At 43.8% G+C, this 17103-nt stretch overlaps 2 protein-coding genes across 5 annotated transcripts in view; both read right to left on the reverse strand.

The window, feature by feature from the left end:
• Positions 1 to 5668, reverse strand: part of fgd (faciogenital dysplasia) — a 73379-nt gene extending 67711 nt beyond the window's left edge. The window contains 1 exon segment of the mRNA XM_058642914.1: positions 5314 to 5668. Within this exon segment, the coding sequence (XP_058498897.1) occupies positions 5314 to 5335 (22 nt within the window). The 5' untranslated portion in view covers positions 5336 to 5668.
• A 4077-nt stretch (positions 5669 to 9745) lies between these two features.
• Positions 9746 to 17103, reverse strand: part of LOC131468329 (protein bicaudal D homolog 2-like) — a 44497-nt gene continuing 37139 nt past the window's right edge. Inside the window, exons 10-12 of one of the 4 annotated variants that reach the window (XM_058642429.1) lie at positions 15021 to 15291; positions 13447 to 13517; positions 9746 to 12030 (exon numbers count right to left, since the gene is read on the reverse strand). In XM_058642429.1, coding sequence (XP_058498412.1) covers positions 13464 to 13517; positions 15021 to 15291 — 325 coding nt within the window. In that variant the 3' untranslated portion in view covers positions 9746 to 12030; positions 13447 to 13463. Of the gene's footprint in view, positions 15292 to 17103 lie in introns of all 4 variants that reach the window. The other 3 variants (XM_058642430.1, XM_058642428.1, XM_058642427.1) reach the window with 3 other exon arrangements.

Raw genomic sequence — 17103 nt, forward strand, 5'->3', positions numbered from 1 at the left:
TCGACATAATCCATTTACACAAAAGTACATTGTTACCTTCGAACGTATAAGCTCACTCTTTTACACCTGACGGCACAATGAGGATTCTTGAAATTGCTCTAACTTTGTACACGTATAATTATACGTTCATCCTTTATATGACTGTGGCAGGATTTGAAATTGTAATAATGTGCATTATTAATTATTAAGGAGGGTTTAAGCAGGGACATTTCTATTTTTGATACATAAACTCTGATCAAATCACTCAGCCCTTAAGCTCATACTGTACATGAAAATAAACTGTTGCGTCGACTATATACAAATCACAGCAGTAACGGGGCGGGGGTGTGGGGGGGATATGGCGAGCGGAAATCATCCGTCTTCCACCGCATTTACTCCTTATCTAAAAAAACATGAAGAGACTGTTGCGAGCTCTTATTGCTGCTTATTTATTACTATTATTGCTGTAATTTGTGAAAAACTTCAGTGATTTGGATTCAACTTTGTCCAGACGCGTAACGTCTGCTCTCTGCTGTCTGTGATGCACAGATCAGTGCTTTTCAAATGGTCTGTGACACACACACACACACACACACACACACACACACAGACACTGAAGCCATGAAAACTTTCCACATTCAACCATCACTATAATCACCATATAAAAAGGACAGTACGACACATTTTCCTGTGTGTTTTAGACCATTTATGAACTGTGAAGCTGTTAACAACAACACATTTGTGCTGAGTCATTTCAAAGACCTGCTTCCCCAACTGTGTCACAATTATTGTTCTCCCAAAGGCGAAGAAATAAACAGCCCAAACATGACTCGGCTAAAAATGATTTTACATTTTTATCTGTCCGGTATCCAATCCAGTGATCCAGCCCTCGTTTATAGTGGCACAGTATTTCAGACGAAATACATGAGTGGGTCTGTGGGATATTTACATTGTAGGATTTCTTGAAGTAAAAAATGTATTTTATAATCACTATAGCACCTCCTGGGCGGAGTCATGAACCGTGATGTCGTTTTATACGCGACACAAACTAGTGACGGGCAAAGCAGCTGTTTTCTGTTTGACTGAATCATTAGAATCAGTTGAAAGCTGAAACAATAACTCGATGAATCGATTATATAATCGGTTTGAAGCTTTTTTCATGCTTAAAACAAGATTTCCGGTTGTTTTAGCTTCTTAAATGTGTATATTCTCTTCATTTCTTTGCTCCATATAACACAGAAATCATTAAAAGTCAATCATTTTGGTTTGTGGACAAAAACAAGACATTCGGGAACATCATGATTTCTGGGTTTGACGAACACTGATCAACATTTCTTAACGTCATCTGACATTTTATGGACCAAACGATTACTCGATTAATCGCAAAAATAATCGAGAGATTAGTCTATTATGAGAATAATAAAGTTAGTTGCAGCAGTAGTTTGGTTCAGTACTTAGTGCAGGAAATACAGACTGAAATACAGCTGAGCGGGTCGTGATCCGGCTCACGATCGCCGGCTTTCAGCAGTGCTGTCCATAAATACACTGCTCTGTTAAATATTGAGATTTTAGAAATGTCCTTTGCTAAATGTTGGAGATTAACGCATGTTTTCAGGATTTTTTAATGTATTTTTAACTCATCTACAGTTCGGTTTGATGACTCTTTCAGTGACAACACTCTCTGACCAATCAGTGGCCGGCTGATATAGTAGATTTGTATCGGCTCAGCTCTGTCAGAACCTCGTCAGAGCAGGAACTAAAAAAGCACCAGGTTCTATCACTGATGGAAAAGCAAAAGAAAAACAACCAAGTGTCTGACGGCTGCGGCAACAGCTCAAATTAAAGGTGGGAACAAAGGAGAGAGGAGATAATATTGTCACGTCCTCTCCTCTAACGCCAGCACTGTGTGTTTATCTAACATGAAGGCCAGTTGTTTACATTGGCCTGGTTAAACAGACAGACCCAAGAGCTTGTGTTAATAATAAATAACCTAAACAGCGTCCATTTTTCTCTGGGACCACCATTCACTGTCCTACTACGTCTGTGAAGGAGACTCATTCACACACACACACACACACACACACACACAGGACAGGAGGGCCTGTCTGTCTGTCAGTAAAGTAAAGTAAAAAAAATAAAGTTTATGAAGTGGGAAACCAGTCTGAGGCTTGAGGTGGAATTCAAACTGCGAGGCGTGCTATCTGCGCGACCGCAGTTTATTTGTGATGTGGTCTATTTTAATAGATTCTTCGATGATCGGATGTGAGCGACTGCTTTGACCCTCCCATCGTAAACATAAAAATAAGCATTAGAGAGAGAGAGAGAGCAAGGGATTCCCATGTGGAAGGAATAGAGTCGAGAGAATGTGATATATTTCATCCGTCCTGGACTTGTGTGTGTGTGTGTGTGTGTTTCTGTTGGGGAGGGGAATATAAGGCAGGCAGAGGGGATGAGGGGGCAGAGATTGATCTGGGACAGTGTGGGAGAGAAACAGAGGGAGGAGGAAAAAAAGAGAGAGAGAAAGCAAGGCCTTGGGAATGAATGTGTGTGTGGGAGAGAAACGATACACCGCTGGACTGCCGGAAAAAGAAAAGTCAGCCAGGAGGACGGCAGATCAATTCCTCCCTTGAGTCTCACAACAAACATACTCTTTTTCTCTCTCTCTCTCTCGCTCTCTCTGCATAGCTCACCTCTGCTGCAGCTTGATATCGCCCCATCAGCACTCCATCTTTATCACTCTCTCTCCTTCTCTTATACCCTCCCCCCCCCTTCTTTGTTTGCATGCTCTCTCTCTCTGCCACTCCATTCTCCGGCGTCTCTGAACCGTCCTTAAGATGAAGTTTGATTTTTCTTTGGCGTTCGCTTCTCACTGTGGCAACGCGGCGGGAATACGAAGCCAAACGCCCCAGATCTGTCATCTCGGCACAAGCGTGTGAAACACAACACAAACACATGAGCGAGAGGACCGGACGCGGCAAATAATGAGCAGAAGAAGAAGAAGAAGAAGAAAAGTATACTTCTTTCTTTGGGAACTGTGGCGAAACACATTCAGATTTTTTTTCAGGCACTCACAATAACAACATACAGGCCTAGTGGTTTATTTTGAAGGGGTAGCCTGCATCTTTCCTGTCTTTTCACTTTAAAATGTTCAAAAATGAAAGATTCAATCATTTCAATGTGTTTCTGAGCCCCTTAAAGGAGCACTATGTAACATTTAGGAGGGTTTATTGGCAGAAATTGAAAATACTCCCTATATTAGTATGTTTATATAACTATGATCACTTTAGAATTAAAAAAAATACATTTAAGCAGAAGTTTACGAAAGCAAATCAAGATTCAACATCCTTTCTGGTGTGTACAGGCCACCGTAGTGTCTCACCACTGAATGTCACTTCATTTCACACACTGGGTCTTTAAGAGGTCGCTCTCAATGTGCCAAAACACATTGAGTCCATGTGTTTTCTTCTGTGCAGGAATAAAATACAAACCAAATAAACGTAGAGTACAGACGGACATACAGTTAACTTTAAATGACATGAAATCTTCTCATCGTCCCATCCATGCCAACTCATGATCACCAGTAAATACCTGTGTATGTAACACACAGAGGAAGAAAAATAACACACACTTTATCTCATCTGTATCACAAACTCACTCCATTCAAATCACATTCCACACGGGGACACTGTGACTGCAACGACCACACACACACACACACACAGAGAAACACACACACACACAGCAGGAAAGAGGACGAATGACTCCTCTTCCAAATCATTTATTTCAATAAACTCTCTCACTGTGCCGGATTTCCAGTCCTATAACGGACAAAGAAAAAGAGTTTTTAGTTTTAATGTTCTGGAACTACACACATAAGAATGGATGTGTTTAAACTAAACTAACTGTGTACATACTGTATAATGTCCAGGTTATAAAGCAACTGAGAGATAAATAAAGTGACAAAGGTCCAGTGACGTACTGACCCACTGAACTTATCACAATCACATCTGACATCATCTGATTTGTTTTAGTTAGCTGGAGTTCAGGATAATCCCATACCAATATCACAATCTGGAGTATCAGCTAAGACTGAACCCAGTCTGACACACCAGCGCCAACGACATGTACGAGCATTTATGTCGTATTTCTATGTTTCTGGACGAAATTTTTCTTTTATACCACGTCTGATCCAGTGAATTTGAACAGAATCAGACCGACACCGACACTGAATATCACACTGATTCATCCCTATAGTTCTTACAGTGTGAGTCATGAGCAGCCAGGGCTCCATACCACTTCCATGTCTGATATTATAGCCATGTCACCATTTTTCGTTGACCACGGCCATTTTTAAAAACATGAAACTCAAACTGTGCAAAAAACCATAAAGAGGAAATAAACACAGCCCACATCAAAACTCACTTACAGTTGAAGGGAAGTATTTGTATATTTAATTATTCTATTATCTGATCCAGTGTCACACAGGACTGTATTATTGGCCAGAATCTGTCAATATTATAAATGTCCAAGGAGGGTTGACAATAGCAACACTGAGATATTATAAGCATGCAGATAAATGTGTGTATATTTGTGTAAAATAACATACAGTTTTCTTTGACTTGTAAGACGAGTGGAAGGAGGAGGAGGAGGAGGAGGAGGAGGAGGAGGAGAAGAGTCAGAGCCACAACTTCACCACATAATCACTGTCAAGCTCATTTGCATATTATTGATAGAGACTTTTAAAGAACGCAATGTTTGAGTGTGGATGATGTTTTTCTTGCATGTCTGACACTGAATATTGTACTGGGTTCGTCTCTAATTATCAAAGATTTATGATGAAGATCATCATGGAAATAGGAATAGAATTTGGAATATTACTATTTGTACTAAAGATAAGACACTAATCAACCACAGCAATTAAATATATAAGTGTTTTAATGTTATGGCTCGTGTGTGTGTGTGTGTGTGAGAGAGAGAAGGGGGCGCCTGAGTGCGTCAGACTGGGGCAGCGAGGTGTTTGGCACAGCGTTCACTCCTTCCATTCTTGCCATGTCAGCTCCGTCTCTCTCCCCCTAATAAAGCCACTGACGCTCGGTGTGAGCGTCGGCGACGAGCACAAACAACAACAAGTCCGCCTGCGCCCTGCAGGCCCGCAGCAGCAGCAGCAGCAGCAGCTGCTGCCCCGCTGACAGCTGGCAAAAGCATTCTGGAATTTCAAATCCTGTGCGCAACGCGACGCGAGCCGCGGCCGTTTGGAGACAAACTTCAGAACCCAACCAAAAAAACACGCAAGAGAAAGAAAACAGAGAGTTTGAGACAGACACGGTCACTCACCGGTGGTTGAAACCTCCTGCATCTTCCACACAAAGTTCCACTCGTGTCTTTCGATGCTGAATCCGTCTTTTTTCCCCTCGGAGAAACTGGCAACAACAGTGGCTCCTGCGTTAAAGGAGCGCCTCCGCTTCACTGCTCCCCCTTTTTCCTGTTCGCCGGGGAAGAGAAAAGAAGCAGCACACACTCGCGCACACTCTAAGGTTCACGCTTCATGGTTTCCCAGCGGACGTGAGGGATTTTGTCCCGGGTCATTTGTGTGTCCCGTGTCAGAGAAGAGAAGTTCTCCGAGTAGTCCTCCTTCTCCTTCTCTCCTCCCTCTCCAAAAAGAGAAGTCTCCTCTCTGCGCCGCTGGAAAAAAAAAAAAGTGCGCGCTCCCGCCTGCTGTGCGCAATCACGACAGCCCCATTCATTCAAGTGTGTTAAAAACAATTAAAAATAACACATTTTATCCTCTAACGCGCTACTTTTTACAGCATTTACACAATATAATGGATTCCAAATAAAAAAGAAAAAAGTTTTTATCTTGAACTAAACTAAGTGTAAATGTTCAGTGTCTCAGTCATGATCTGACAACTGGCACGGATGCGTGACACGGTTCGTCACGTGAAAAAGGATGAGGCCTATTTCAAGAGAAGGCTGCTCTGAAAACTCCACACATCAGCTGCCTGGAAAAAAGAGCCTGGAACCAGAAGCACTGACCTGGCAACGCAGCGTTTGTTTCCATGTCAGTGTGTGTTTTTATTCTATTCTCCTCATTTTTTAATCCATCATGTTTAGTTTTCCACACAGCTGAATGGAGACGGTCAGCTGCCTCGGTGAGTTATTGTAGAGGGCAATAAGGACATTAAAACTGGCCGGAGTCATAAAAATAATATTTAATTAGCTCCTGTATGTTTATCCAAAGTTCAGAGTCTGATATATTGGGTTTTATGCTTGTTACACATTGCTGAAGCCTTTGAGAAAAGGTCAGCTCTTTGAAATGTCACAGCTTTTTGGGGGAAAATAAGTCAGCGGCACATTTATTGAAGTATTTGCAGAGATACTGGACTCTTCTGGACTTGGTTCTCCCTGCTCCATCTTACAGAATCAAGCCAGTACCAGAGAAGACCTCCATCTCCCAGCCCCAGTGTGGGCCCAGTGCCTTTGTCAGGGCCTCTGAGTGCATGGAGCTCGTCCATAGAATGACAGAACAACCACACATCCTCCTGGGATACATCCTCTTCCTCGCTTCCCTCAGGGCTCCTCATGAGCACAGAGCAGAGGCAGCAGAGAGGAGGAAGAGAGGGGGAGGTGGTGATGGGGGGGTTGTCAAAGGAAGAGTGGGAAATGTGAGAGACGGATAGATGTGGAGGATGAGCCGTTGAGCTGAGAGACAGGCGCGAACGTCAACACACCGATGAGTGTGAGATGAGCCGCCGTGAGTCTTTTACACTCCTCTGAAACTGTCATCGTCTAAGTGTCCCAATCACACTCTACGCCGAGGTGCCACTTCACTTTTTCAGGTGCAAATGAAAGTCTCCTCCTCCTCCTCCTCCTCCTCCTCCTCCTCCTCCTGACTGAATCAACACATTTCTGTTTCCTGACACAGTGAAGATCAGATAAGATTAGAATAAAATATACAATGTAAACTGTGTTCAACCCCAAATATGTACAACATGGGCATGTTGTATACAAAGTGAACGGCGTGAAGGATTCCACATGTGCAATATTGTACTTATCAGTTAAAGGTGACACATAGAGGAATGTATTTTATCCTAAAATGACGTGATGATGTGTCATCAGAGATTAAGAAAACATGTTAAATTGTTGGCTTCACTGATCGCACTGATCGCTCCATGTTGTTCTGCACCTCCCACCACTACTCACCTAACAACGTGACGAGTATCACTTCAAGGATGTCAGCAGAGCGCTGCCAGCCACTGTGCGTTAAAAACGCTGGATGATACTGAGCCTAGAAAGCCTCACTAACCCTCTCAAAAATGTCTCGACCAGAGGAGAAGTCAAACGAGGGTCTGCAGTGGAGATGTGTTCACATATAGACAGCTCAAACCTGGTGACGGAATTAGAACGACTCATTTTTGGGCGACTTATCTGTGCCCGGGGACCAATTCTTGCTCAGTGACACCCCAGCCCTTTGGCAAGCCTCCAGTTACAAGTTTAATTCCTGTCCTCTTGGCCCTAAAACACTCATAGCAGTCGGTTTCTGGAAATCCCCCCAGATGGGACATGGAACCACAATCCAAAAAAGCATTTACAGTATGTTTTTGCCCTCAATTGGATTCACTTTTCCTCCATCCATCCATCTTCTACCACTTTATCCTCCCCCAGCATGTCTCCCAGCAGACATAGGGTGAAAGGTGGGGTACACCCTCGACAGGTGACCAGTCCATCACAGTCACAGGGCCAAATAAAGACAAACAAGCATCCACTTTCACACTCTACTACAGTCATTTTACGGGGCAAACATGCACTCTCCATGTAAAGGCCCTTGTTCTGAGCGGGTTGTGAACCTGTGTCTTCGTGCTGCAAAGACAAGAGTGAAATAGAGTTTATAAAAAACTATAACAGACAGTGGGACACTTATGCAAGTGTTTGTGCATGAACTCAGTGTAACACCGGGTAAACAAGTGTGACATCTCACTTCCCTTTTAGTCAGAAAATCTGGCAACCGACGCTCCTGCGATCCAATCCAGTAACAGTACTCGCTGTTACGTACTTGTACGTATATCACCTTTAATATGAGCCGTGTTGTATTCTTGGAGGACGACTGAGAGCAGCGTGGGCTGTGACTGCAGCAACCTGCCATCTTCTCCTTCTTGAGGAACACCCACAGTCATGTGGAGATAAAGTGACTGATCTATGAGTCATGAGGACACACACTCACACCCCACATCCACGCTCAGGGTTGAGGAATGTTTCAGCGCTGTCGTCCCAGGAGGAATCATCTCTGCTCCAGTGGAGCTCCACACAAACGTGCGTGTCCCAGTGCCCATGTGATGAGTGGTGCTCCTCGTCCACACACACCAGCTGATCCCGGCTCCTTCAGGCGCCGTCACATGACAGCACTGACTGATACACACATAAAGAAGACTCTTTGTGAGAGCGCACACACACACACACACACATCATCCCTCTCTTCTCAGCCTAATGCAAGACTTTAAGGAACTTGGGATGACTTTAACAGCTCCTGGAGGATGACGACCACTGTGGTACACTAGCACCCCCAAGTGGTAAATGTGAAAATGACACCAGCTACTGTACACCACCACCTGCAGAGTAATCGAGCCTTGCGTGAGGATATATGACTCTGTGATGTCATCAGCGATCATCATTACTGTGCTGACCTCTGCCCTCTGGCCTTCATTAATACATCAACACAAACACAGCAGTGAGCGAGTGACGGGACCGTTTTAAAGTAACACTATGTGACTGCTGTCATGATGAAAGCAGATTTTTTGGACCCTTGTTGAAGTTGCACTCCACCTTTCCGATTTGGAAAGAAACGACCTGTTCTAGTTGAAACTTCCGACAAAGGAACTTGGAAAAGCGGATTCCAACAGTGCCAGGACAGATGATCCATGATCCATGAGCCCCTCTCCTTATTATCCAGTGCTACTGCTGCTAATAATATCCACTTTTACATAACTTAGTGTTTAATCACATCACATAGAAATGATCGTAGATGATGTTAATAATGGAAACCTATGACAAGAGGTAGAAATCAAGGATTTAAATCAGGCAATAGTGTCATTAACTCTGTTGTACAACTTTAAACTGCAGTGTTCACTTAATCAATAAACCCTTTAAAGTCTAACTTAACTTGTATTTTGAAATGATAATAAAAAGAGAAGCAAAAAACAGAGAAAATTGTAATAGATAAAAAAACTCAAAACGATCGGCAGTGACTTTTGGGCTGTGAGCAAATATTCTGACGGCACTTTCTTCTGCCTTTTGAATCACTGCAGTATTAATTAAGCCAGAGCCGAGACAGGAAGTGCCGGGTGCACTAAAGGTCAGCAGAAACTGTGCGTAGGCGTATCTCCAGAAATGCAGGGAGAGAAAGAGGAGGAGGAGGAGGAGGAGGAGGAATGGGAACTCGAGACGGGCTGAGCAGGGAGGAGAGAGGTATAAGCGATAGAGCAGAGAAAAGTCAAGGGGAGAAAGAGAAGCGAAGGAAGAGGAGGAGGAGGAGGAGGAGGAGGTCGGTGGTTGAAGTGTTTTTGTGCATTGTGTGAAATGTGATCATGTCCTGGAGCTGCCTCGACAGCTGGGAACTTCCCCTCCTGCCTCTTTCTGCTTCCAGCTGGGAACACTCTGAGGAGACACTGGGACTGCAGACCACTCACTCCCCTGGATTAACCCCTTCACGCTGCTGCTGCTGCTGCTGCTGCTGCTGCGAGGGTGAAGCTATAAATAACGACACTGAAAGGCCTTTAAACTTAATTCATTTTTTTATTGATTTTTTTTTGTTTTTAGTCAGTATGACTACCTTTACACAGAGATACCTCCTCCCTACTGGAAAACAAACAAAAACACTCTTGTAGGATTAATTCAGCAGTAATACATCAGACTTTTCCTTAGGTTTTTTTTCCTCAGTTTTTCTCTTTCTTAATAAGAATAATCATAATAACAATGTTAACACCCTGACAAATGTTTGACATGTTTGTTTTTCACTTCTGTGTAAAGGTCCCATGACTGAGAAACATGCATATGACATTTTAGCTGTAATCAATATGCCACTAATCATAATGCACATTATTGATAAGAATACAGTACTGCATGACAATTCAAATAAATACCAACGTACAGGTGAAACCGTTATTTCATATAAACATATCAAACTCTCCGCATGGATCAATACTGAAAACAACAATATGACAATATCAAGTTTGCGCAGCTAAATCGTTTTAATATGACGACGCTATCGCTTCCAGCAAACAGAAAACTTTCTCTTCTTTTCTTTTTAATGTAAAACTGTATCTGAATTGCACTTATTTCTTTATTTTGTTTAGCTTCTCGTCCGTATTGGTAACTTTTAACGCCTCAACAAACAAGCATTGGCTGTCATGGCACTATTCAAGCTTGTTGATGCCTATTTTTCTGTGTGTTTTCTGTTTCCTGAAAACATATAATGCTCAAAGATGTGTAAAAAAACAAATAATAAAAGATTCAATAATAATATTTAAAAAAAAAAAGTAAATAGACAAAAAGAAAAAGATAAAATGCGCTCTCTGCACATTTATTTTTTTCCACAATACTATTGTTATCACATTACCTTCACCAAACAAAGCTAGAGATACGTAGATGCTTCCAATAGTACACCGATCTACCCCGACACACCATAGATGCTTGGAGCATTTTGTTCAATAACAGGAGGCCAAAGGGAAAAACATTTTAAATAACCCCTGAATTTATTGAGTGGATCACTGACCTGCAGAATTCAACACAATTTCACTTTTTATTGAGCTAATTTCAAAACTATCATCTCGCGCGTGCAGAAAAGGGGCGGAAATGCCCACCCCCTTTTTATTTCTTTCTTTTTTTTGCACTTTTATTGCTGCTCACAGTCATTTTTGAACCCCCGAGGTCCTCGCCTATAAAAAAACACCAAAACACAAAACACTAGGTCTAAAATTCTCCCTTGAAACAATGAAAGGCACTACTGGTCAGAAACGAAGAACTTAAAAAAAACACAAAACCCCCCGGAATCACACCCGTCTGTTTAGTGGCGGCTTGTCTTCTTTTTCTGTTTCGACCTAAACGGTGCACCAAGATTTGGCACGATAAACAAAGAGAGAATGAAACAATTCCAATTTGGAATTTAATGGTCGCACTTGCAGAGAATTCTGGAGGTCAGTGATCCCGTATCAGTGGAACGCCCTTGGTAAGAAGCTGGGAAAATCGCGTCGTCGTCGTCGTCGTCGCTTTTCACCCCCAAAAAATGCAACTTACCCCCTGTTTTCTGAAGTCAGGGCGTCGTCAAGTTTTGTTGTGTTTATTTCGAACTATTCCTAGGAATAATAAATACATGAAAAAACCCCAGAATTTGATCACCCTGGATTTTTTTTTTGTGTGTGTGTACAACATGGCAGTCGAACAAACATAAACATAAAAGGAAAACAGACAGCAATAACAATGTAACATAAAAACGATCATTTCATGGATAACATCTTGAGGATGAAGCTTTTCAGCAGTAGGTCTGTGGTTTGTGAAGCCCTTTTACTGGAGTAAAATAGTCGGATTATTCGAGAGGACGTATAATAATCCTGTAGTGTCTTTATAATCTATACTGAATTACTCACAAACCATAGCACTACCACGCTTTCCTAGAGGTTAATAATAGCCTGTTATAATCCTATATAACGAAAGTGCACAGATTAGGTAAATAATAAACTAAAACAACAACAAAATAAAAAAAAAAGCTTGTGATTTACACTGAGAGAAAGACAAAACTCCCCCCTCCCCCATCTCCTTTTGGCGTCTCATTGGAGGCTTTGATTATAGCCAATCACAGCCTGTGGTCAACTCATGGTCTTGTGAGATACTGGCTTCCATTAGCAGCAGCAAATATCTAAATTAGTGATTAAAGTCACTTTTAAAAATAATCTTAAAGTCTAAATAGTGTGTGACGCTAACTTTTGTTCAGGCAAACTCAATCAGCGGCGGCGGCGGGGGCGGGGGCCCTTGTGTCGGTACCTCGCCGTCTGCGCGGAACTACTGTAAACGACAGCAGGGATGAAGGGAACAAACATGAGGGTCAGCAAACTGTTCACATGGTCAGCAGCTGAGACTGTCACTTTTTAACCCCCCACCCCAAAAAAATCAAGTTTCTTGGTCACTGCGGGGCTGTGCTCACAGCACCCTCTGGTGGACATTTGTAAGGTTCAAAAGGTGACAGCCCCAGTCCACGACACCTGCGATTAGTCAAAGCGACAGAAGCCGGTGTTATTTCTTCTTTCATTGACCCAGCACATGCAAGTTATCCTGCGGGTGCAGTTAAGAAGCCGAGAACCTCACAAGTCGCTGAAGCCACGCCACGTCAGAGGGGGCGGGGGCTCTTTCTCTCACCACATGCAGGTTAATACCAACAAAAATAAAAAATAAAGTTTTTGACATGCAGGCTTTACAAGAAATCAGAAACGTCATGTGTCACAAAAACTTTCAAAAGTGAAGTGGGCGGAGCCTGCAAGCAGAGGTAGGAGGAGCCTTTTAGAGTGGCAAAGCTGTTAATTGGACACCAGATAAAAAAATGTGACAGTGATTTCAAACAGGGGCTCAACTCATTTGAATCAATGACTCCAACAGTATGTGAGTCACGTCTCGATCTGGATCTGGATCTGGATCTGGATTTCCTCACCAGCGTGTCTACCTTTCTTTCTCTTATCTCGATTTCTTCTTATTTTCTCAGACGCTGGTTTAAACACACGAGTAGTTCTCGCCCGTTTCTCAACCTCTTCTCTGTCAGCGCAAAACTGATAGAAAACAGAATATATATCGCACTTGTAAGTGAAACGTAAGAGTGATTCCCCTCTCATGAGGCTGCAGCTTTGTGTGTGCTGTGGCTTATGGAGACACACTCAAGCAGGGCTGACTGACGACGTTTGGGAGGATTCAATGAACTCCCCTCTTTGTACATTAGAGAGGACGGGAAAATACTGTCACAGAATCCTGCAAGTTCATAACCTGAACGCGATCATATTAAGAATATAGAGTATATCATATAGCTTAGTAAAGGTAGAAAAACAACCCTAATTTGAACAAATCTTGCAGGATTCCCTCGTCAACATCGTCAACCCTGCTTTTAGCATCATAAAGCTAATGTGTCTATGATCCACACGCGATACATGGATTTAAACACGAGAGCCCCACTTCTATGTTTCTTTTCCTACTAGTGTAATAATGCTAGCGAGCGAAAGGGGGTTAAAGCTATTGTGGATACAAAGAACACTACATCGCTTTGTCCTCACAAAAATAACCAGAACAGAGAAATGAGCGACCCTCCATTTGCAAAAGGTTAGAAGCAGAGCACGTGACGAGGGCCCTTCACTTTGATGCACACACACACACACACACACACACACACACACACACGCGCAGGCAAAAAACCACACACAACACGTGTGAGGACGTTACCTGACGTTTCCCTCTGTCTATTTAAAGGGTGAGCGGTGACGATGATGCTGGGGGAACAAGCTGCGGACCATCTACGAGAGAGAAGGTCGTCATGGTGACACAGAGCGATGAGAGACGTGAGGAGAACTTGCAGTGATGAGATTAGGTCGAGTGGAGACGCGAGGACAGGGCTTTACATCAACGACGGAAGAATACATCAAGTGTTTGGGTCGTTTTCATCCAGATTTGTGCTCTTCTAGGATTCATTTTTCCTTTAATAAAAAACCCCTCTTTGTTCATTAAAACTATATTGTATCTCTGTTCACAGTACGTCATTATTTTTTACTGAACCTGAGGCACCTTTGCTGAAGTGCACTTCATTTGAGCATGAGGACGATTAGTCAAACTTTCTCTCTCTCCCTCTCTTCACGATATGGCTCTGACAGAATCCAGTGCAACGTGGTGTAGTCACATGGAGTCGATAGCCCTGCTGTATTTCCACCAGACACCCTTGTGTCGCTTACAATGTAGAGCCCTGTGGTACACGGGTTTGTCTTGTACCACACACACACACACACACACGCGCGTCTGACAACAACAGGAAAAACAGTTCCTAAAGCATTATTTTCTTCTTTTTCGCTGCTAAGCCATGCGATTCTAAAACAACCCTACTGTATCTGTGCGAGCGTCATCACAGCTTTAAAATCATCCTTAAATAAAAACACCTGTGGTCACAGGTGCTCCTTTTTCTGCCCAATAAAAACCCACCTTGGAGGTTTGGAATTTCTGTGTAGAATCATTCTGTACTCCCCTGGCAAGACAGCAAAAAGGGAGTTTGCATATTTTCTTATATTAGTTCCTTTTTGTCTTTGTAAACATTTCAGAGTGACCTGATTATAGACAAGTGGGCTACTGGACACCGGTCAGTCCTGGGGGGCCAGGACAAGAGGCGCTTTTATTTATGTATTTTCCAAAGGAGCACCAATGCCAATAGTCGAGCTGAAAGAGCAGAGGACGCCGTGTGCTTGGTATCATACTGACGTCCCCACCTCCCCACGGTGTGTTACTGTTACCAGGTAATACACTCAGGGGGAGGGGGCAGAACAAACAAGCACAGAAGCCGCCACTCGTTCGTTACATCGTACGCACGCACGGCGCCGGGCGAGCGGAAAGAATAGACACACATCATCATCATCATCATAATACCCACAAAACCTTCCACCCCTAATACAACCGGGGCCTGAGAATCCACATGCCGTATATATGTCTACTACAGTCCAAACGTCTAGAGCACACTGTACACAACCCCGAAGCGTTTACACGAGCACACACACAAGCAGCCGGTTAGAGCGCAGGCTGGTCAGGGAGCTAAGCGAGTGAGCGAGTGGGGCTCATTAACACTAAGACAGGGAGGGGGGCGCCCGCCCCTCCCCTCTGTACACAGGGGTCCCTTGCAGACTTCCCAAGCCACCTCAGTCGCAGTAGATCTTGTACTTTTCGCTGCAAAACACAACGGGGCCTCCCAGAATGGCGTTAGGCACGGCGTTGTTGAGCTCTGGTCGGCCAGAGCCAGAGCAGGTGAGACTCTGACTTACGTTGGGGTTGGTGGTGGAGGCGGCGGTGATGCTGCTGCTGATGCTGCTGCTGCTGCTGCTGCCAGCTGCCCTGCTGCGGGCCTTGGCCCGAGTGCCGGTGCCCCCGCGGCGGGTCTGCTCGTGGTCGAACTCCAGGTCCTCCAGGCGCTGCGTCAGGGCCAGTTTCTGCTGGATGGCCATGCGCAGCAGCGAGTTGAGGGTCTTCTTCTCGTCCTCGGCGGCGGCGAGCTGCCTCTGCATCTCATCCAGCTGAGTCACGTACTCGTCACAACTGCAAGAGACACGGAGAGAAAGCTGTCGGGTCAGATTTGTGTTCAAGTCACAAATAATATCAGTCAGGTGTTACAATATCATACCACTAGGGGGCATTGACACGTCCAATAATACCAAATAAAACAATAAAAACAGGGGTGTCCAACTTATTTTAGAGCAGGGGCCACATACGGCACAACTTGGTCTCAAGTGAGCCGGACCAGTCAAATAATAATAGCATAATAACCTATAAACAACAAGAACTCCTCATTTTTCCCTTTGTTGCACAAAACATGACAAACAATGAACAACCTGAGATTTCCTGAGAAAAATAAGTGCAATTTCTAGAATATTATGCTTAATTTGCACAAAATTCATCCTGCGGGCTGGTTCTGGCAACACGGGCCGTATGTTTGACACCCCTGCTTAGAACGACTGAAGTAAAACTGAAGTTTGCCACCAGACACTGTACTTTCTTTCATTTATTTATTATTTACTTATATATTTAAGACTTAAATCATTTCATTTTTATTGCTCCTTTTATCTCTTTTGATCCTATTAAACTTTTTATTAAAGTACATTTCTTTTTAGGGCTGTCTGGAAAAAGAAGACAAGCAAAGACAAGCACTCTTCCATCATGACCTTTCTCCTAGTTACACTGTTCCTTCCACCACTAGGTGGAGCCCCTGAGCTGCACAGTGCAGACATGATGATGCTGGAGGAGCTCCTGCACTGGTGCTGCTGAGCTTTTATCAGATGCGTCAGAACACTGCACCAAACTTCACCAACTTAAATATTCATTTGAGGACTGGAGCGGACGTCCTGTGAGATACAAGCAGAACTCTGACAACACCTGTGCTTCATTCTTCTTCTTCTTCTTCTTATTAAGTCCACATTTAATCACCAACTTTAACCCCAAATATGGAGTTTGAATGTCTTAATAATCGGTCATACATTATCAAATATTATCTGAAAAACGGTTCACACTTTACTTCTGTGGGTTCAGACCGCGATGAGACGCCGCGCTGAAGCTTACGGCTTCCCGGAGTAATATGAGGACGTACTGTATGTGCAAGTTAAGAATAAGTAACATAAACAAAGGATGAACGTATTAACCTGAGGGTCACACTGAGAAGATCCCTCATGCGTCACCTGAGGAGCAGACACAGAAACCAGGCGAAAAATCAAACTGGGGCCGAGAGAGAGAGGAACGTGGCTCGTCACCTGCTCCTCACACCTGATGTGCATTTCTCCAGCCTGTAGTGAAGTCAACTCCATCACCTGCACACGTGTGTTAAATATCCAATATATGCTACATATGAGTGGCTGCTGCACTGCAGCACTATCACACGTCTGCCTCTCTGCCCTTCCTTGTATGCATGTGTCTCAGAATGGACAGGAAGAAAACTGGGTCACCAGGAATGGATGGTGAGGTGACGGTGTGGTATCTCCACTCTCCATCCCCCCCCCCCCCCCCTGTTTTTCATTACTTTGCTCTCTCTCCCTCCTCTCTCTCTCTCTCGCTCTCTCTCTCAGTCGAGTTCTCTCTGCAGGATCTTATCTCTCTCCTCTCAAGCTTTTCCCCCTCTGCTGCTGCTGCTGCTGCTGCTGCTGCTGCTGCATCTGTCACTTTCTCTCCGCCCGACTTGCTCATCCCTACTTTTCGGTGTTGCTGACAAAGCGATATGAGTGGCGTGCTTGAGTTAATGAATGACACACCTCTATGAAAGGAGGGGTTGGTGATGTTAGTGAGCATCGCCCTGTGTGTACGTTTCCATGCACAGGCAAGTCCAACAGGACATATATATGTACATACATATATATATATATA

The sequence above is a fragment of the Solea solea genome, chromosome 11 (assembly GCF_958295425.1).
Source record: "Solea solea chromosome 11, fSolSol10.1, whole genome shotgun sequence".
NCBI classification, from domain to species: Eukaryota; Metazoa; Chordata; class Actinopteri; order Pleuronectiformes; family Soleidae; genus Solea; species Solea solea.